General features: G+C 38.0%; 1 protein-coding gene across 2 annotated transcripts; it reads left to right on the top strand.

Moving 5' to 3' along the window:
- The first annotated feature begins 59 nt into the window (after positions 1–59).
- SREK1IP1 (SREK1 interacting protein 1) lies at positions 60–20750 on the top strand. Of its 2 annotated transcripts, none has more exons than XM_055144043.1 (5): positions 60–235; positions 5378–5425; positions 12686–12829; positions 15514–15586; positions 18201–20750. In XM_055144043.1, the coding sequence occupies exons 1-5, from the start codon at positions 61–63 to the stop codon at positions 18388–18390; spliced, it is 630 nt and encodes a 209-aa protein (XP_055000018.1). In that variant the 5' UTR covers position 60; the 3' UTR covers positions 18391–20750. The 2 variants fall into 2 exon arrangements, with proteins under 2 accessions (XP_055000018.1, XP_004608533.1); XM_004608476.2 differs by having other exon boundaries at positions 132–350.
- Positions 20751–22537: the final 1787 nt, after the last annotated feature.

Here is a 22537-nt window from a genome sequence, read left to right as displayed (position 1 = left end):
GAGGAAACGTGTTTAAGAGAACCGCTCGCGAGTCTTGACGGTGTTCGCTTCGCGGCACGAATGTGCGGGACGCCCCTGCTCTCCCGCCCACCCCCGCGGAGCTGGCGGGAATGGTTGGGCCCACGGGTGCGGCGGCGAGCTGCCTCCCCGCCGGAAACTGCATCCGCGGACACCGGGGTTCCCGCGCGTCGCTCCCAGGGCCTGCCCCGGCTGTCACCGAGGTACCCCGGCGCAGGTGGGCAGGAAGAGCGGAGCATTGTCCTCGCGGCGGGCGGGAAACGAGCGCGCTCCGAAAGCCTGGGCTCCTGCGACCCCCCACCCCCTTTACCCACGCGCCATGGCAGTCCCAGGTGAAGACCAACGGCAGGGTCGCTGGGTCCGGGCGAGGAAGGGAGGGTTCACAGTGCTCGGGGGTAGGGAGTCGCGCCCATGCGGATCTAGGCGTTTTGGAGTCTTGGGTTTCTGGGGTTTACATGAAAAAAGTTGACACTCCAAACAATAAGCGGAAGGGAAGGAAGACACAACTCTTCCCCCGCCACCACCCCTCCTGCCCCCCCACCCCCACCCCCGCGCCCAGCCAATTGATCTGGAGGGATTGCTGGGAAAGTGGATCTAGACGTCGGAGGAGGAGAGAGGGGCGGTTTATAGTAGGCCGAGGGGGGAAATGCAAAAGCAAACAGATACAAAATAAAACCCTGACTTGTACTTTGTTACGGCTTAAGAATGAAATGTGAATCGGGGCCCTTTGGCGGGGGGCCCAGGAGCTCTAGAGACGTTGTGGCTATGGAGAACGTCACAGGGACAAAGTCGCAGTGGGCATCTCCACTTCCACTCTTCAGCCCCCTCTGTTGTATGGTACTTGGCCGTGTGGCCTTGGACCAGTTTCTCTCGCGTTGCCCTTCCTGGACCTCAGTTTCCGCATCTATTTATAAAGAATCAGCTTTGTTGATTTCTTTGACTCCTTCCTGTTCTCAGATTCTGTGCTCAGACAGTTCTGCCTACTACATAGAGACTCTTGGGAAGTAAGTGCTTTGAAGATTTCCAGCCATCAATTGCCTGGGAGGGATGGGGCTAGGGACGGGTGCCAGGGGAGTGGGAGAGGGGGAACCGGGAGGTTGGGGGGCGCTGTTTAAAACCAGTTTTGCCAGATGTGGCAGGAATAGTTTGGGAAATAGATAGATACACCTGCAACTTAGAAAGTTCCGATGCACTTAATAGAGACATGACTCAAAGCAGTGGCGTTACTCTTCAAATACCCCAACTTGATTGTTACCACACTGGTTCTGCAGGGGCTGTTTCTGAACCCTACTTCACAGAGAACCATTACAGAAAGATTGTCCTTGCGCTTGGGGTAGGAACACAATAGACTCTTAAACCGTGAAAGATACACTTACTCATACAAAGAATCCTTTCAAGTGCTACTGTAGACCAGGCATTGGGAATACAATGGTGTGTATGACCGTAGCTCTTCACACAGGACTTAGACTTTATCAGTGAAATTACCAGAAAGCAGACAAGTGTAATTCAGGGGGAAAAAACAAGCCTTTAGGGAGACATCTAAGGGAAAAGGAAGAGATTTCCAGTGAATGTGTAGTTTAGAAAGAAATCTGAAGAATTGCAGAAGGGTGGAATGATAGAAAGAGGAGTTACTGCCAGAGGAATGGGTTATGTAAAGGAAGAGGAAATGTGTGTAGGAATTACTGTATGTAACTGAATTGGGTACGTAAAGAAAAAAGTATGAGAAGAAATGAAAGATGTTTGGCCTAGATGAAACTCAGAATCCAGGTGCAGGAAAGTGAGAAATAACTAGAGAGACAGAAGCAGCCAATTCTCATTAAGAATTTATTATATATCTGATGTACCTGACCCTGTTTCAGGCATTGTTGTTTGTATCTCATTTAATAGCCATGCCCACACTGTGAGCTAGAAGTTAACACTTTCACAGTTGAGAACACTGAGGGCCAGAGAAATTAAGTTAACTTTTCTGTTATAAGAACTAGTGACAGCTCTGTCTAACTCCTCTAGACCTATGTGCTCATCCATTTTGTTATCTTAAGGTAGAATTTACAAGGTAATCTCCAGCTCTTAAAGGGCCTGTAAGCCATGGCAAAGAGTTGGGATGTTTCCCTAAAATCATAGGAAGCTCACTCCTTGGGGGCCTTTATGAGTCACAGTATGAAAAAATACGTGTCACTTTATGATTATAAATTATGTATCACTTTATGACTGCACAGTAGGTTAAAAGGAAACTGGTTTTGAGAAAAGTCAGTAGTTAGGAGGAGTTTTGATGAATTTTGATGCCTCAGTATGGCCACATTAGTACAGGAATGAAACATACTTTGGAGATATATTTGTATGGGTTAATACCAATACCACTAGGGAATCCATAATTCAGTGTAGATGGGTACGAATGCAAATGAGGCGTACCTGGGTTTACCTTTCAGAAATTGGGTGGGTGTTTACTAATACGGGCCACTTATACGAAGGAGCAGGTTTTAGGAGGAGAGTGATTTCAGTCTGCAACTGTGCTGAGCTATATAGTCAGACACAATAGGAAATACCTAATAGAGTGAGATAAGCCAGAGTCAGAAACATTTGGTTTGTTAGCCACCCGTGTAATAGGAATTGCATCCTAGTGTTAGATTATTTTGCTTGTGAGGAAATTGTACAATGTGAAGGAAAAGTTTAATTGGTTGAATATCAGTATGTAAGAAACCAGCAGAGAAAGACCAGTGACCTTTCAGCCCTGTTCTTGGAAGTACAGCTGCTTCCAAAGTTGACCTGTTGCCTCTGCTGATTTCATGCAAAACGTTTTGGGCACCTATTGCCGTGGGCACTCTAGAGCAACCTTTCTTGTCAGAGACCATATGACCCTCTGTATACCCCCAGGATATTCATAAAGGGCCACAAGTGGAAATTGTGTAATGGAGGCCAGACCTTGAGACTAGGGAGCCCGCCAGTAAGATAGGGGGCCACAGAAGGAAACATGTTGAGAAACACTGCTCCAGGGGACCCTGTCACTGTGCTGCATGAAACTAGGTTTAGTTATGAAAATGTGCTACTTATGGACAAGGACAAAGTGATTTTTTTGAAGCCCTCTTTGAAACTCCTTTAACTTAGACCAGATACACTAACCTTCTTTCCATTCAAAATAAGGCTTCAGCACATAATAATCTTAAATTGTACCATTAAACTGAATGGAAAGCTATAGATAATCTCTCAATAAAAACCGAGATAATAGGCATGAGCCACTGTAAAAGTACAATGCAGGTGCTATTAGAAAATACAAATGCCAAAAATACTAAAATAACTTTTTGTTGATTGATCCAAAGAGTATTAAAAGAAAATAGGGCTGCATCAGGAGCCTTTGAGATAACCATCAGGAAGGACAAGTATTCTATGCTCTTTTCCTTTTAGGTATTTTGGTTGTATAGATCCATCAAAGGATTTTTTTGTATGGCCCTGCTAACAGTTATTACCAGGTATGACTGTAAAGTGATGAGGCCGATTTCTTTAAGTGAAAATGTTGCCTCTTTTTTTTTAATCGACTTTAGCTGCTTTTCTACATGTGGTATTTAAGCTTTTATCATTACATAATTGACACAAGGAAACATGTATTCTTGTTAGGAACATTATGACTCTTAGTTTTTATTTAAGAATTGACATTGAAACACAAGTTTCAATGGAGTTAGCTTTCTTTTGAGAACTGATTTTCCCCTCAGAGTTGTTGAAATCAGTTGTTGGCACAAAAACTGTTTTGTTCCTCTCCAGCAAAATTTTTAATGCCAAGCTAGGGAATTATCTATAGCCAAATTAACATTCCATCTGGCATACCAAAGTGAATCAGATTCTTAAAGCACATTACATAGCATCTGAGTAATAGAATAGTTCTAAATTGCAGTATACCAATTTTTTTCTTTTTACTCCTAAACTGTTCTGAAGATAGTTTGTCTCTAGTCTGTGCAAACATTGTGCTGAAATAGCTTTCTTTAATTATGTCCCTGATCTTGGCATTCCTGGGAGGGGAGAATTTATTTCTTAACTCATGTCTATAAATTGTGAATTCTCTTAAAGATACTGAATAATTCCAAGGCTCAGTTTTATTTATTTGTGTATTTATTTATTTGGTCTCTTTAAGAAGGAGTGGATGACTGTGCTTTCTCTTCCTTGTGTTATAAGGGGAAAGCTCCTCATCTCTGAAAGAATGCAGTGCATAATTCTTGGCATGATCAAATCACTCTTGCTACCCTCGCTTCCAAGGCATTGTGCAATCTCTGACTTGACCTAGAATTCCCATAATCTCTTAAATTGTTTCCAGCACCACCAGAAGTGATTACCTGAGCACGGGGCCCAAGAGTAAGCCCTGGGCACTACCAGATGTGACCCCCAAACAAAAATAAAAAGAAATTAAATGTTTTTGCCTCACTTAACTCTGGGCTTACCTAGACTCTTTCATCATTTCTTCTTTCCTATTTTCATTTTGAAGTGAGAATGCAATGTTCCACCATTACTGTATTTTGCAAGCACATAACTATTACTACTTCTTTTTTTCTTTTAAGTGTAAGAGTACTGCTGTTTATTCAGCCCCTGATTAAGCTGACTGAAGCAGGCATGAGCTCCACACACAGAACTTCTTGAATTCATAGCTGGAAAGGAGTTTGCCCCAGTGTAAACCCTATCCTAGGTCAGATCTCACCCATATTTTAGCAGATGAGATTAAGATGTGGTTTTGGAGCTACGATCATGAGTTGAGGTCCTTTAGTCTCTGGAGCTATTAAATTGGAATGAATGAACTTTGCATGTGTAAAGTATATTAATTTGGGGATCCTGGAGGAATGCTATAGACTCTCCCCCAAACTATGCTGAAACCAAATTTACAGTGTGATCATATTGGGAGACGGGGTATTAAAAGTGACGTAGGTCTTGAGAATAGAGCCCTCTGTAAATGAAGTTAATGTTCTCAGCACTTGGGATCCTACGATGCTCCTTCAACCCTTCTCCCATGTGAGGACTGAATGAGAAGATTTCGATAGCTGTGAACCAGGAAATGAGTTGTTACAGATACTGAATCTGCTGGTGCCTTGATCATTGACTTCAGACCTCCAGAACTGTGGAAAATAAGTGTTAATTGAAAAAAAATATATTCCATCATTGGCTCATATGTAGGAACTCATTCCTTCAGGGGGTGGCTTTAGTGACCCTTTTCCTAGCACTGGTCCATGTAACCCCCGACCCCCACACATAACAGTTTAAAACAGAAGAATTTTTTTAAAATATTTTGAAACAAATGGCTTTCTTAGCCTTTTCATATGATAAAATTTTATTTTGTTTTTACTTGTTTATATGTCTACTAAAATGTTATTCAATTCTATTTCAGGTTGCAACAAAGACAGTGTTCGAGCAGGCTGTAAAAAGTGTGGCTACCGTAAGTACACTGAAAGATAATATTTTGTTCAGTGAATCATCGCCTTTTGGGCAATATAATTTTCGGGTCCTTTTCCTGTAGTTCCCTTATTTATTTAGCTCAGGCTTCCAGGTGACTCTGAAATTTCTCTGTGGCACTAATTATGTGCTTCTCTTTCTTGCTGTATGCTCAGTGACAGGCTATGTGTCTACTGACTAACATAGGTCATGAAATACATGTGGGCTAATTGACTTAGGAGTTAAATGAGTTAAAGAATTTTTATCTATTTTGTTTTTGGGGGCTACATTCAGCAGTGCTCAGAGCTTACTCCTGGCCCTGTGCTCAGGGTTCACTCCTGAAAGTGCCCAAGAGACTGGTACTGGGGATTGAGCTAAGGTCAGCTACATGTAAGGCAAGAGCCTTAGCCTCTGTACTGTATATATAATTTCCTTTACTCCTTATTTGAGATGTTGGATAAAGAGAGAACACAATGCAAACTATGAAAGTGTTCTCGTTTGTTGAATTTACTCTTTATATAGGAATTGTTGGTCTCAGAATTTCTGCTTATTAGTAAAAACTTGATTTTAGAATCATTAATTACAGACTGGAGTGATAGCACAGCAGGTAGGGCATTTGCCTTGCATGCAGCCAACCCAGGTTAATTCCCAGCATCCTATAAGGTCCCCTGAGCACCCCAGGAGTAATTCCTGAGTGCAGAGCCAGAAATAACCCCTGTGCATTGCTGGATGTGACCCAAAAAGAAAAAAATGATTAATATCTTGTATGATTAATGGACTCAAATGGAAAGTAAGCTTAATCATGTATAATTATGCACTCTAAATTTTTAATTGGGCTCTTAAAACTATCATTCTCTAGATAAAGCCCATGACATGTGCCTGAATTGTTTTTAATACTTTAATTTGTAAAAGATTTTGTTTAGTTTTGTTTTTAACAAACTAAAGATAAACTTAAAAACTTTTTTTCTTCATGGGGCCAGAGAGAGAGAGTGGTAAAGTGCTTGTCTGCATATGTTCTATCCCTGGCATCACATAGAGTCTTCAAAGGACCATCAGAAGCAATCCCTGATCACAGAGCCAAGAATATACCCTGAGAACTTCTAGGAATGCCTGCTTGCCAAAAATAAAAAATAAAACAAACAAAGATAAGAACACATGATAGCAGACTACACTGGGCATAAGTCTCTACTGAAAAGTTTTAGAATAAAAGTATGCTGGAGAGATGGTACAGCAATTAGGGTGCTTGCCTTACACATACCCACATGCCCAACCAGCTTTGATCCCCAACACCCCATATGGTCCCTGAGCCCTGCCAGGAGTATCCCAGAGTGCAGGGCGAGCAATAAACCCTGGGCACTGCTGAGTGTGCCTTCATCCCCACAGCCCTCCCTGCCATAATAAGAATTTTAATTTTGATGAAGTCCCATTATTAATTATTTCTTTTGTTTGTTGGCTACACTCGCCAGTGCTCAGAGCTTACTCCTGTCTTTGTGCTTGGGGATCACTCCTAGAAGTGCTCGAGAGACAGTATTGTGGTTCTAGAGATTGAACTGACATCCGTTGCATGCAAGGGAGGAGTTTTAGTTTCTGTGCTATCTCCCTGGCTCCAATTTTTAATTTTTTTTCTTTTGTGTTATTTCACATCTAAGAATTAACACTTATGAAGGCTTTGCCTCATGATTTCTTCTAAGAGTCTCATGGGTTTTGATTCATTAGAGTCCTTCTTTGTATAAGATACAAGGTGAAAGACCTCACTTTATTCCTTTGTATATGAAAATCTAGTTGGCCCAGCAGTATCTGTTGAAGAGGCTATTCTTTCCCCATGGAGTGGACTTGACACTTATCCAAAATCAGTTAGTCATGGTGTCAGTGAGGTGTTTAGCTGGTAAGGTGCTTTCCTTGTAAGTGGCCGACCTGAGTTAAATTCCTGGCAAGCCCGCCAGGAGTGGTTCCTGAGCACAGAACCAGGAGTAATCCCTGAGCCCTGCCAACACCTCACCCCAAATCAATTAATTGGACATGTGTGAATTTCCTGCTGAATTTTTAATTCTATAAGGCTATACATCTGTCCTAAACACTACCCTGTTCTGATTGTTATAGCTCTGTTAGAAATTTATAATAAAGTGTGAGACTTCAGCCTTGGTTCATCTTCAATACTTTTTTTTTTTATCTATTTGGCACAACTTTTATGAATCTGAGCATTCATGAAAAAACAAAAAGCTACAGTACTTTTGGGGATGTGGTGTTGGTGAGGGGTGACCAGGGCACTGGTGGGTTCCAAGCAGTACTTTGGAGCCTGGTGGGCCTCCTCTCCCAGTAACACTTGGCCAGATGGACCAGAAAAGTCAATGCCTGGACTGGATATAGTGATACTGTTCAGGCCAGTGATGCTCAGATCCATTGCAGAGACCTCCAGAGCTACAACTGGTAGTGCTCAGAGTCCATGTGGTACCAGGGTTTGAGCCTAGTTCTCCCCTGACTGCTGAGCTATCTCCTGCATTGGAAGTGCATCACTTTTACTTTATTTTCCTCTTTAAGTATGTCACTTTTGATAAACAGTCTCTAAAATGTTGTAGGTTACAGTGTCTCTGTATATCTATGTCAGATCTCTACATTCTGATTACCTAAGAATTTTGTGCTTGTTGTGTCCTTAGAGTCTATATTTAAAAAAAAAATAGCCACAAGAACTATAATGTTGAATACAATTTTCTTCACTTATTCCCTATTAGGAAATAAAAGAAAACTATTTGTTGCCCACCAGTAACTTGTCTTGTTGTCAGTTTAATGTCAGCTTCATTGAAGTAAAGTTAAAGTGGATATGGGATAGAGCCTGCAGCTAATAACCTCGTTACTTCTCCTAAATAATTCATTGTGATGTGAGATGTTGGGTGCAAAACAAATTTAAGCATGGTAAAATATATCATGAGTAATTCTGATCAAAGTGGCAAACTGCACATAAATAGAAAACCCTCCCTTCTGATCTAAACACAAAGATGCTGGAGAAAAATAGAGTAATTGCATCAAAAATAGCCCAGATCAAAAGAATGAAAAGAAAAACCCCAGATATTGGGAGGGAAAGAAGCTCAAAGCCAGATGGACAGTGGTAGCTAAAGACAGTGAGACCTTCTGGTTATTTTCATGGACTATTGAATGCCTGGTCCCTGTGGAATGGCAGCCTGACTGGATGGGAGCCTCTTGCTTAAATTCAGACTCCTGAAAAAAGTACATAAAATAGGAATTTGAAAAATTACATTGATTATGTGGGGAAAGTGGCAAGAAAACTTAACATGTATTTTAGTCCTTATAAAATAATAATTTGGAGGGACTGGAGCAATAGCACAGCGGGTAGGGCGTTTGCCTTGCTCGTGACCAACCCAGGTTCGATTCCCAGCATCCCATATGGTTCCCTAAGCACCACCAGGAGTAATTCCTGAGTGCATGAGCCAGGAGTAGCCCCTGTGCATCACCGGGTGTGACCCAAAAAAGCAAAAATAAATAATAAATAAATAAATAATATATAGCAGAGCCTGGCAAGATATCTGTGGCATGTTTGACATACCAAAAATAGTAACAAGTCTAACAATGGAGACGTTACTGGTGCCCGCTCAAGCAAATCGATGAGCAACGAGATGACAGTTATGACAGTGATACAGTGAATAATAATTTGAAAAAAAGGAATAAACAAGCATTGGCAACCCAATTAAAACATACTAAGAGATGAATTTACATTGCTTCCAGTGAAACAGAAAAAGTTTTCCCAAACTGAAAAATTAGCATTAAGAATTTGATTGCTATCAAATTAGACCAAGAAACTTAAGTTCACTGTCATGTCATTATTAAACTACAGAGAAAACTAAAAACTACAGAAATTTTCTAAATAAATGGTGGAGTAAAAGAACAGAGATGTTAAGTCAAGTATTACTATCCAACTTTTACCCACAAGAATGGCAATTAGAGCAATTTTATTGTCAGACTTGTAAGGCAAAGAACAGTACATGAGATAAAGTGAGACTCAAGGAAAATCAACCAAGAAGATAAAATGATATTCTTTTTTTTTAATTTATTTTTTTACTGAATCATGGTGGGATACAGCTATAAAACTTTTGTGTTTGGGTTTCAGTCATACACTGTTTCAAACATTCCCCACCACCAGTATCCCCCTATCCCTCCTGCCACCCCTCCCCCAGCCTGCCTCTATGACAGACTTCTCTCTCTCTCCCTCTCCCTCTCTCTCTCCCTCTCCCTCTCTCTCTCTCTCTCTCTCTCTCTCTCTCTCTCTCTCTCTTTCTCTCTCTCCTTCCCTCTTCCCTCCCCCCTTCCTCCCCCCTTTTAGGCATTATGGTTTGCAGTACAGGTACTGAAAGTCCATCATGTTTGGCACTAATGAAGAGATATAGAGTGGCAGGATAGATCAGGAAATTGTGCCCAACATTCTGCTGCCTGCAAGAAACACATCTGAACAGTCAGAGCAAACACAGACTCAAAGTCAAAAGATGGAAAATAATTCTACAAGCAAACAACTCCCTCAATAAAGTTGGGGTGGCCATACTAGAATCAGACCACATAGACGTCATACTGAAGATTGTTATAAGAGACAGTGAAGGTCATTTCTTCAGTGATCAAAGGATCTGTACATCAGAAAGAACTCATACTCCTAAATATATATGCACCGAATGAGGGACCAGCTAAATACTTAAATCATAGACTTGAAAAAGACATTGATAGCAACACAATAATAGTTGGAGATTTCAACGCTGCTTTATCATCTGTCAATAGATCAACCAGACTAAAGCTCAGCAAGGACATACTTTATTTGAGAGAAGAAATGGAAGAGAAAGGTTAAATAGGTATATTTAGGACATTTAATTCCCCCAAAAGCTGAATACACATTCTTCTCCAGTTCACATGTGACATTCTCCAAGATGAATACATGCTGGGCCACAGAACATACCTCCATAAAATTAAGAGGATAGAAATTGTATCAACGATCTTTTCAGACCATACAGATAATCAGATCAAACACCTGGATTAAACAGCTCGCTACTGAACAACCAGTGGCTTAAAGAGGAAATCAGAAGATTCCTGGAAACAAATGAGAATGAAGATATGAGTTACCAAAACTTATAGGACATGGCAAAAGCAGTCTTAAGAAAAAAGTTTATTAAACTTTTATTGTAAAAGTTTATTAAGCTCTACAAGCATCCTCAGGAAGGAAAACTGAGCCCACATAAGTAATTCAGTCTCACAGCTTAAGATGTTGGAAAATGACCAACAAAAGGAACTCAAACTAGGCAGATGGAAGGAAATAATAAAACAGCAAAAAATTAGTGCTCTGGGGTAGGAGCAATAGCACAGCGGGTAGGACATTTGCCTTGCACACGGCCGACCCGGGTTCGATTACCAGCATCCCATATGGTCCTCTAAGCACCGCCAGGGGTAATTCCTGAGTGCAGAGCCAGGAGTAACCCCTATGCATCGCCAGGTGTGACCCAAAAAGAAAAAAAAAAAAGATCAATTGAAACCAAGGGCTGGTTGTTGGAGAAAATAAACAAGACTGATAAACCACTAGCAAGACTGACAAAGAAAAAAGAGAGAACCCATTAAACAGAGTCAGAATTGAAAAAGGAGACATCACAACAGAAACCACAGGAATTCAAAGAATCATCAGAGATTATTTTGAGATTATTTATGCCACAAAACACGAGAATCTTGAAGAAATGGATAAATTCCCGGACTCCTATAATCTCTCAAGGCTGACCCAAGAAGATTTGGAATACCTGAACAGAAATATCACTATCAAGGAAATTGAAATAGTAGTCAGAAATCTCCCCAAAAACAAAAGCCCTGGCCCACATTAAATGATCATCTTTATGTACTTACTTTTATAATCTCAAAATATATATAACAATAGCTGTATTGCAAAGAAAAAAATGTCAAATCTATAATAATAAAGCTATTTAAAAATGACACCATCAGAAGTTATCAGATAACAAAATAATATGGAAAGACAAACTGCAATAGAGTTCTTTTCAGCAAATAACTATATATATATTTATGTGTGTGTGTGTACTTAAATATATATATCAAAATTTATTTTGGTTTTTGTCCTGGGTTTTTTGGTTTTGGTCTTTTGTTATGGGGTGTTCTTGTTTGTTTGTTTATGTTTGTTTGATTTGGTTTTGTTTGGGGCCATACCCAAAGATGCTCAGGGCTTACTCCTGGCTCTGTACTCAGGTATCTCTCCAGGCTGTGCCTGGGATAAAATCAGGTTGGCTGTATGCAAAGCAAGCAATTTACATGTTAGGCTATCTCTCTGACCCTTGGTTTTTAAAGGGAAAAAAATAAGATTTAGTAGTAGAAAGAATGAATGTTTATATGTAACAGAACATACTGATCAGAAAAACGAGATAATTTAATCCTTTTACATTCGTTAGCATAGATAAATCGCAAAAACATAACAATTAGTGGCAAAACAAGTTGCTGAATAATAGTTAAGTATTTAAGTATAATTAATTTTTTGTTAAAAAGCAGTAATACAACAGTCTGCATAGGAAAGATAGATACCAATTTCAATCTATTTGACATGCAAAGATGGATGGAGTTGGGCAGGAATCTGAAGGATAGTACAATGTGTGTGTGTGTGTGTGTGTGTGTGTGTGTGTGTGTGTGTGTGTAAGAGAGAGAGAGAGAGAGAGAGACTATGTACATGTACCATCATGCAAGCATTTCCCCTTAAAGAGGGCAAAATGTGAACACAGGATAATATAAACTTGGGTATTGGTTTTGATATTTCCTGTATTCTTTGGATGTTTTGTATTCATTGATGTCATTTTTAATTGAATTCTGAAGTAAGACATTCTTGTGGTTTTCTGATAGAGAAAATAGGAGATGGATGATGTCAACAGTAAAATTTTAGGTGTTCTTTAGCAAAGTATATTTAGCTAAATTATTCTGGCACTTTTATTAAGATAAAGGCTACCTAACTGCATGAGTTTATTAGTCACACTTCACAGGAAAGAATATGGGAAAGGTATAAAATCCAAATTTTAAGTATGTGGATATTGTCTTTAGAACATAGAAAGGGAAAATATAGCGGTGCAGTACCTTAAAATCTATAAGAAGCAACCAAAATTTTCTTATTTAATTAGAACTTCTGATAAAGAAAAAATTCTCTCTGAATGTGTACTCAGGGAAAATAAACAAAATGAAAAATACATAATGTAACTATATAGTCATTTACATATCTGGTTTTCTTCTTTGTCAGCTGGTCACCTGACTTTTGAATGCCGTAATTTTCTCCGAGTAGACCCTAAAAGAGACATTGTTTTGGATGTTAGTAGCACCAGCAGTGAAGAAAGTGATGAAGAAAATGAAGAACTTAATAAATTGCAAGCATTACAAGAAAAAAGTAAGACATTTTCCTTCCATCCTTTAAAAAAGGATGTTCTAGAGGTTCTGTATTTTTGTCACGCTTATCTATTATTCTATTGTATTTATAAGTAGGATGGGTTTTGTATTTTTGTGGAAAAGATACTGGGCAGACAGAGATAAAGAAATAGACTTAGACGTTTTTTTGTTTTTGTTTTTTGTTTTTTTGTTTTTTTCCAAAATCGAGCAGTTGATCAATGATAGAACCCAAAGGAGAGTTCATGTCTGCTTCTACAATCCACCTTCAGTTTGGTTTCATTTCCTAGGATACAGTTACATGATCTAAGACTAATTCTATAGTTAGCTATTAGCTGTATTTTGCTGTTTTTCAACTTATCGCCTAACCATCTGAACCTCAATTTCTTTGTGGGATTCCGTTGTCAGTCACTGCCCCTCTGGTCAGAGAGCAGGATAATTTTGAGTATACATGCAATTGTGAGGCCTGGGGCGAGCAGCAATAGTGAGGCGACCATCACTTCAGCGCCTCAGCTGTTTTCACTCCACTTCAGAACTTATTCAGACCCAGATTAATATATGAAGTTTCCAATGTTAGCAAAAAAAAAAAATTGTTTTCATCATGAAACATCTGGTGCTGGGTTGGGTGTGGGAACAGTGTATCTATGAAAAGTATAACTAACGTTAGTTAAAGTATAATGAAATGAGAAGTATCGAAAGTCCTGGCACCTCAATAAAAAATGATTTAAAAATAATAAAAATGCATTTGCATTTTAAACCAATGCACTAGGTGATGCCTAGGCATAGTAACAATGAATAACTGCTATTTTAAAAGTCTAAGCAACAGAGACAAAAATAGAGTGTATGATTATGTGATAATCACTAATCCACTACTTTTCTTGCCTGTGGAAAAACCAGGTTTGAGCAACAGTATTAAATCCAGCTCACAGCTTATCAGTTTGATGCTGCAATCTCAAAGAGTGCTTTAGAAGTTCTCCAAAGGGATGTGACCCTGGGCACCCTCTGAGAGAGCTCTCTTCTACACAGGATACTGGAGCTAACGCCATCGTGCACTGGCTGTATGTTTGATCAGGTTGCAGAACATATGCTCCAGAAATGTATCTCAGATTCAACTAAAGTAGAGCATATGGGCAGAGAATTTTCTCAATTCTTTCCCAAAAAACAAAAGTCTTCATATTCTTTCTGAAGTTAATGAGGGCTGGAAAGAGCTGAGAGGGCGAGTGCACGTGTTTTAGATGTGGGGGACAGAGGTTTAGTTCCTCCCACTCCAGAGACTGTCAGAGAATGACCTCTGAGCATCTCACTAGGAGACAAAAAGTAGCCCACAAACACCACTGGATATGGTCACACTGCATCCCCAGCATAAGAAGTAAATAAAATAAAATAGTAAGTGGAGAAGCTGGGAAGATAAGGCACTTGCCCTGCACTTTCTGACCCAGATTTCAGCCCTGGCATGGCACATGGTCCCAGAGCTCTGCCAGGAGTGATCTCTGATCACAGAGCCAGAGTGAGCCCTGAGCACTGTGAGTATGGCCCAAAAAGCATAAATAAATAAATAAATAAATAGTAGTGAGCACGTTGCTATGCTACTCCCTTAGTTTCAAGTTAATTTTTGAGAAATGTGACAGGTCAGTTATTGTTTTAAAATGAGTTTTTTTTTCAACAAGTGGTGTCAGAATGATTGAGTATCCAAATAAAGTGCTAAGTGAAAGAAAGAAATAGCAAAAAAAGATTAAAAAGTGTTTGTGTGTGTGTGTGTGTGTGTGTATGAGAGAGAGAGAGAGAGAGAGAGAGAGCCTTTTTTTTATAGGGTAAAAAATACTTGAAAATTATATTCTACTATGTTCGTGTTGGCAAATGTATATGTGATTTTAGGTGTATTTTTAAAAGTCTAGAAAGTGTATTTAAAAAGCAAGTTAGATGAACTGAAGAGATAAGGCTTTTGCCTTTCACACAGCTGTTCAATGTGCTTAGTTTCCCAAGCACTACTATCAATGGTCTCAGCACAGAATCAAGAATAAGGCCTGAGGACTGCCAGGTACCTGCTCCCCCAAGAAATACTTGCAGAATAATTTGTACTCTCTCCAGGATACATTGAGAAAAATATTAGATCTGTTGTTATTGTTCCATGCTTCTAGGAGCCTAAGATATTTTTCATTCATTTTGTTTTAAGTAGAAAATATGTCTGGGGCTAGAAAGATAGTAAAGGAGGTATTTTAAACTATATGAGATCAGGAAGTATCCTCCAAAGCATTGGCATTGAGTTATGACAAAAATTAGAAGTATAGGGCCAGAAAGATAGTACAGCAGATAAGGTATTTAAGTGCATCAGATAAGGCGCTTACCTTGCTTGCTGCGAGCCTGAGTTCGATCCCTGACATCCCACATTGTCCCCCAAACCCGACCAGGAATGATCCTTGAGCATAGAGCTAAGCATAATCCCTGAGCACCACTATATATGGTCCAAACCCTCTCTTCCCCAAATTCAGAAGTATAATAATATTTGCAATTTTTATAAGAAGCATATGATATTTTAGAAAGTTTAATGAGTAAAATAGTCAAGAAAGGGAAGATGGTTGTAAGAAATGTACAATATCCTAACCAAAGAAATTCACCACTAACAAAAAATTTTAAATGCATGCCTGTTAATAAATAGGTCACAGTGACCTGATTCTTCTCAACCCACAGGAATAAATGAAGAAGAAGAGAAGAAAAGAGTAAAAAGCAAAGAAAAAATCAAGTTGAAAAAGAAAAGGAAAAGGTATTTTTAATATCATTTTTTTTAGAAAAAGCAATACAGAATCTAGAATGTATTATACATTTGTAGTTTTTATTTATGTTTAATATTGTTTAGTTTATTTACTATTTCTGAACTAGAATTAAATGTTTAGTCAGTTTGGTAAAATAACAAAGTTCTTATGTTAGGAATCAAAATTAAAGTTAATATTCAAGTCACTAAATTTTATTTTTGGAGCAAAACTTCACATAAATAAAAGTCCTCCTCTTTTCTATTTTCTAATTGTCACTGTATCACTGTCATCCCATTGTTCGTCGATTTACTCGAGCAGGCAATTGTATTCTACAATTTTGTTTCAGAACATCAGCTAAGCTTATAATTGGGCATGTCTAAATTCTTCATATAAATATATTTTGACCTTATATATATGTTTGGAGCTACAATATTTCTTCAAAATACAATTTTGAACCTAAGAAATTAATTTAATTGGTTTAATGTACTCTGTTTTTAGGGAAAAAAATTCTTTTGGTGTTTCAGAACCCTCATCAACCACCTATAAGTCTAACTAGTATAATATTGAATCATTTGTACTGGCACAATGAGGTTGAATGTTTATAAGAGAAGGGAGTTTATTTATTTTCTTTAAAATTCTAATACATTTGTTTTGCACTTGTTTCATAGTAAGATCAGCCTTTAGGCCTTTCCAGCTTGGCACTCACAGACCTTAGCTAAAGCATGAAATAAAATGACCTTTTCTAGGCACGTTAAACAGAAAAGAGAATGATCCCTATTAGAGGTACTATCCCAGAGTTGAACATTGTGCCTTAAAAGTGAAAATCCAGGATCAAAAAGATAGTTCTATGGACCAAGCACATGCCTTGCATGTGAGTGGTCTGGGCTCAATCCCAGCACCATAGGGTCCCCTGAACACTTCAGGAGTGACGCCTGAGCACAAAGCCAAGAGTAGAATACCTGAGCATTGCCAGGTATAGCCCAGAAAACAAAATAAATAAATGTGAAAATCCAGGGAGTTGGAGATTAGCCCAATGCGCTGGAGTGCTTGCTTTGCATGGAGGCGTCCTGGTTCCGTCACTGAGCTTTGAGCTGGGAGGCATCCCTGAGCACTGCCATAGGTGACTCCAAAATAAGACCAAACAAACAAACAAAAAAAAGTGAAAGCCAACACCAAAAATCCAAGGAAAAAATGGGCAGCAGAGAAGCTCTCTCAAAATCCAGAGGTAGGGGCTGGAGCGGTTAGGGCATTTGCCTTGCACGCAGCTGACCTGGGTTCGATTCCCAGCATCCCATATGGTCCCCCAGCACTGCCAGGAGTAATTCCTGAGTGCAAAGCCAGTAGTAACCCCTGTGCATTGCTGGATGTGACCCAAAAAGAAAAAAAAAATTAAAATCCAGAGGTAAAGCAGAGTTTTTAAAATTGGAATGCAGAATTGAAAAAAAAGTTGAAGAAGGGGGGAAAAAAAGTGAAAAAAATTAGTTCAGCAGGGGAACAGGAGATAGTATAGGAGATACAGCCCATGTCTCAAAGGTAACTACCCTAGCAGTGACTCTGGTTTGATCACTGGCACTGCATATGTTCCCCTGACCACCGCCAGACATGCCCCCAATGCCCCCCATGTCCCCTCCAGGGGGAAAAAAAAAACATTAAATAAGCTCCTCAAGTGGCTAGAAATCTAAATTCCCAAGGAACAAGAAAGAATGAAGTATTACCAGGGGTACTCGGAGTCCTGTGTACAGTGACACCTGAGTGACTCACGCGCTGCTTTTCTCCTGTATGTCTGCTACATTTTCTTAGTTCAGGTTTTAACTCCTAATGTTTAAATCACTGTCTCTTGAGATACCGTTTTGAAAGTCCCATTAGCTCTGTCCTGGTCACACATACTTAGGGTTTGCACTATATGTAGGCTATATATAACCTTCATGAAGAGCTCTTCTGAAGTTTTTGTTTCCTTTTTTAATATTAGAAGGTTTTCTGTAATGTTTTCCAAATTTAATATTAGAAAATTAAAATATAATAAATCATCTCCATTCATTTGTATGGAATATTCATTTTAAAGCACCCTTTCTATAACTAGTGAAAATTATCCTGGAATGTTAAGTGCTCATCAGTACCACTTTGCATCTAGAGAAATCAAGTATTTCATTTGGAAAATCAAAAGAATTAATGAAGAGCATTTCTTTTGCTAATTTTATGACTTTATCTTTTTATATGTAACAATTATAACTTGATTCAATTGTATCCTTTTGTGACTCTTAAAAGAATATGCTAACAAGTTTTTTTGTACAAAAGTGTCCAGTAAATAATGAGGGTTGGCAAGTGCCACTTGGTTTGCCTTGTGAGCCTGCAAACTGAAAATCATAGAGAATAATTTCATCCTTACTGAATTTATAACTCATAAGTAGAATTGAACAGAATTGTTTATCAGTTTCTATGAAAAAGTAGCAAAAATCCTGGATTTAGCATCTTAAGAGAATACAAATACAAAAAGCACATCATCACTTTCTTTGTGTTTGGACCTCCAGCTTGCTCCAAGAATGATTTAAAGCAATTCAGATCCATTTCAGATCCACTTATCAATTGTAAACATAAATAACAATCAGCATATCTTTTTGCTCTCAGGTCTTATTCATCCAGTTCCATTGAAGAGGAAACTTCAAAACAAAAGAAACAAAAATATCAGAAGAAAGAAAAGAAGAAAGAAAAAAAGAATAAGTCCAAAAAGGGAAAACATCACAAAAAGGACAAAAAGAAAAGAAAAAGGGAAAGGCATTCTCCCAACCCTAATAGTTCTGAAATTTCAAAAAAGTAACTAAGACTTTGGCCTGTGCCATTCAACTTAAAATTTTGGTTTTGAAAATTTTTGACCTTCCTTGGAATTTGCTATACAATTATGCTTTGCATAAATCAGTCTTTCCATATAGATATTTTTTCATAAGTGGGACCTTTACCTTCAACAATATATTTTTAATGTGCTATGATTATAAGCATTTAATCAGTCTTAGTAAAATTTAGCCACATCCTAAGTTTGGATATTTTACATACAAAACACATTAATTTTGTGTATTCATGTCTGTGTTTTGACTAGTGCTATTACTTCATAAGTTGATTAGCTTTACTATAGTCAGTGTAGGTACTCTCCCTAAAATATTGACGAGTCAAGTGTCCACCTCTCTGTGAAAAAGCCAGATAAGAGATAATGCTTTGCTCGACACTGAAAAATTCAGTAGCTTTATATCCTATGATAATGCATAAAAATAGTGAAGTTCTTCACTGTTGTTTTTAAATCACTAAGCTGTTTTTGAATGTCGTAGGAGATTAAGCTGATTTACTGGTGCCAGCAGGAAGAAGATAAAATATTTATAGCAAAGTTGCACTGTTTAATGAAATGCATTTTGTGTTCCTGCCTCCTTTGTTTTTGTGACAACTAAAATGTTCCTCCTTGTTTCAAAATAATTAATGATAATAAGTTTAGCTTAGCCTATTAGTGAGTCTCACAGAGATGATGCTGTGTTGGGCATGATTTTTAAGATAGACTCCTGGGTTTTACAAATATGCCACATTGGCATTTCTTAAAGTGATACCTCAGACAAAACTTACTATTTTAGGGGAATAACAGCGACACCTTCATTAGAAGTAATTTTTATTGTATTGAGTATGTAAATTTTATGAAGCTTGTTTGTATGAGTAATTGGGAAATTTTTATAAATGTGAAGATATATATTTATTTGACCTAAATAATTTGTAGTTTTGAAGCTGGTTTCACAATGAGTTTAAAGTTTCATAAATGACCAGTTTGGAATGTTCCTTTTACTTCAGGCATAAACCTTAGGAGCAATGACAAAATTTAGGATAAGGAATTTTATTCTCTACTTTTAGAAAATTAAAAGCTAGGAGGGAGTTGCATCATGAAAGCCTTTGTATAATGTATAATAATGGAAATTTTATATGAGTAAGCATTTTCAAACATATATTAGTGGGTACCAATATTTCAGTGTTTCTTACATTTTTAATTTCATAGTTATCAATGTTAACTTACTTTGCTTAGTACTTGAATATCCCTTATACCCAGCACATTAGATACTTAATGGTAGCAGCCTGAGACTTCAACCGGTTATCATGGCTCAGCACCAAAGATTACAAGTACCTCACTATGGTGCAGTTATAAATTTTCAAACTGTTAACTAACCTTGACGTGACTACAGGTAACTTCATTATGATGAAATCAGGTAGTTTATATACACTCAGCAGCAGGAGAGGTGTGCTGATTTTTCCTTCACCTATACCCCAACCTAGTGTGTTCTCAGTAAGACTGGGAGAGTCTTATCGCTCCTCTTAAGATATACTTACCACTCTCAAATTCTAGGGAAACTACCAAAAAAAATAAAATAAAATAAAACATCCCTGTTTAAGCCTAGGAAGCTCTTACACATCTAGCATTTCCTTATCCTAATTTAGTCAGTGCCCTCAAAATAAAATTTTTTTTCTCTGATTCTCCTGTTTTACTCCAGTTGTTTGGAGAGAAACATGCAGAGCTACTAGGTTTTTATGAATTTTATCTGCCTTTGTCATATTTTGTGTATTTTATAAAAATATGTTTTTTATCAAGATGAAAAAATAAGTGAAAAAAATAACCTTTGAAGCTACTTGCAAAAGAATGGCCTCATCCCATTGACTACGTAATGTGGTTCAAAATGGTAACAATTATAATGAAACATAAATTATTCAGTTACCTCTTTGGTTTCTGTTGTCAAGATTATAAACTGGCTTATTAAAATTTGTTTTCTGGATAGCAACATGATAAATTTGAATAGTGATTCAAATTTATAGAATTCAGTATATTAACTAGTATATTGAATGCAAATTAAAGTGTTTTTTACCCCAAAAGCAGTCTTGGACTTATTCTTAAATAATTTTTCCATAAATAACAGTGTGAAATATCTCATGAGTAAAATTGATGTTTTTACTAAAGTAATTTTTTTCTAAAGTGATCGTGATAAAAATTATATTGCAGTTGGGTTAAATCTAATGTAGGGAAAAAAATGGATGTAAAAGGTAGAAAATTTTCTCTCTGACAATTTGGAGCAGAAACAAAACTATTGAATATTAAAAATTCAAAAGTCCTAATTAGCTATTCTACTCATGTGACCTTTAATAAAACCATTTAGCTTCCCTGGGCCTCACTGTCTTTCATCCATAAAGTATAGACCAAATTGTCTGTGAGAGACCTTCTAATCCTTAATCTATAACCTTTATTCATATTTTAGTAAAATACAAATAGTGGTATTCATTTTAGAAATTATTAAAGATAACCATCATTCTATCATGGTAGAGATTAAATTTATTAATACATCTGTTAATCTTCTTTAGGCAGATATCATATATTTGGCTTACATCCTTAAGTTCCAATGTAAATTCTCACTTGATGCATATGGAATTTACATTTAGATTTGTATCTGCATCCAGATTGTCTGAATACTTTGAGACTAGTACTCTAATGGACTTATTTCCCAAATAGTTCATTTTGTGTATACTATTTGTTGCCTAAAAACTCTCAGAAGTATGTCCAGTTCTTTACATTTGATATCTGTTTCAATCTTTGATTCTTTGAGGCCAAAACAACAATCAATGAAAATCATATGACTGTATATGTCTATATTTACTATTCACTGCCTAAAGCTCTATAATCCTGGGTCACCCTCTATTATAGTAGGTTGAAGATTTATTATTTTCATGAAAAGGGCAGTTTGGAAAAATAGAGATAAACAGCCTATTCTGGAGAAGTTAGAAAAAGCTACCTAGAGAAAGTGATGACTGAATTTTGTGTGTGTGTGTGTGTGTGTGTGTGTGTTTGGGGGGGGGTTCACATGAGGGCGCACACACACATGCGTGCCCTCAGATCAAACCCAGGTCTTCAGAAATGCAGAGCGTACATTTTACCGTTAATCTATGTCCCGGGCCCTGAATTGCATTTTAATTGAAGATGAAGTTAGGAGTTATAGCAGTCCATGACAGAAGGGAATACTATAGACACATACATTACCCCCCACAGAAGAGGAAAAGTGGTAGTAGAGTGAGGGTGTTGTCAAGGATTACTAACTGTGTAAGGTAAAAAATGATAAGAATTGAGACTCCATGTAAGGTTGTCAGGAAACAAAGGTCTTATAATGGGCTCAGTAGTTTGGACTGTAAGCAATGTGAGAGTACAAAGGAAATATGTGCCTTTTATTGAGTTTGGTTTGATCCAAATTCCACGCCTTTCCCCCCCCCCCATTTTTGCATGTGTGAAAGAAAAAGAGAGAGTGTTACCAGGAACAAAATGATACTTTGTAAAAAATGCAATTAATCATAATTAAAGACCATATATAAAATGATTTTCATTTGCAGTCCCTCCAGACCCACTTTTCTAAGATAAATCATTTTGGCCACAATGCTATGAAAGTAAAAACCATAAAAAGGAAGATGGAGGGGCTGGAGTGATAGCACAGCGGGTAGGGCATTTGCCTTGCATGTGACTGACGCAGGTTTGATTCCCAGCATCACATATGTCCCCCAAGCGCCACCAGAAGTAATTTCTGAGTGCAGAGCCGAGTAACCCCTGTGCATGACTGGGTGTGAACCAAAAAGCAAGGAAAAAGGAAGATAGGTAAATAACTGAATCAGAGAGGAAATCAGATCAGTCTTTTATAATATTATTGTGAGAATCACAGTGGTGCTTCTCTCTCTCTCTCTCTCTCTCTCTCTCTCTCTCTCTCTCTCTCTGTCTGTCTCTCTCTGTCTCTCTCTCTCATCCAATCCTCAACACATTTAAAAATGCTTATTTCCCAACAACAAAAGTTTTGTACAACACAATTGATGTGTTCATCAGAGCCAGCTTAAAATTACTGCTTTCCTCCCCTGTTGAATTCCATAATAAACTCAGGCAGGTCTGAAGCTGGAGTGATAGCACAACGAGTAGG

The sequence above is a fragment of the Sorex araneus genome, chromosome 1 (genome assembly GCF_027595985.1).
Source record: "Sorex araneus isolate mSorAra2 chromosome 1, mSorAra2.pri, whole genome shotgun sequence".
NCBI lineage: Eukaryota > Metazoa > Chordata > Mammalia > Eulipotyphla > Soricidae > Sorex > Sorex araneus.
Note: the sequence above shows the minus strand (reverse complement) of the source record. Positions and strands in the feature narration are given on the sequence as shown.

Excerpts from the sequence above, each read along its gene's own strand:
- SREK1IP1 (XM_055144043.1), top strand. The coding sequence starts at position 61 with ATGTGCGGGACGCCCCTGCTCTCCCGCCCACCCCCGCGGAGCTGGCGG. Across the intron at positions 236-5,377 it reads ACCGAGGTACCCCGGCGCAG|GTTGCAACAAAGACAGTGTT; the intron begins GTGGGCAGGAAG and ends ATTCTATTTCAG. Across the intron at positions 15,587-18,200 it reads TTGAAAAAGAAAAGGAAAAG|GTCTTATTCATCCAGTTCCA; the intron begins GTATTTTTAATA and ends TTTTGCTCTCAG.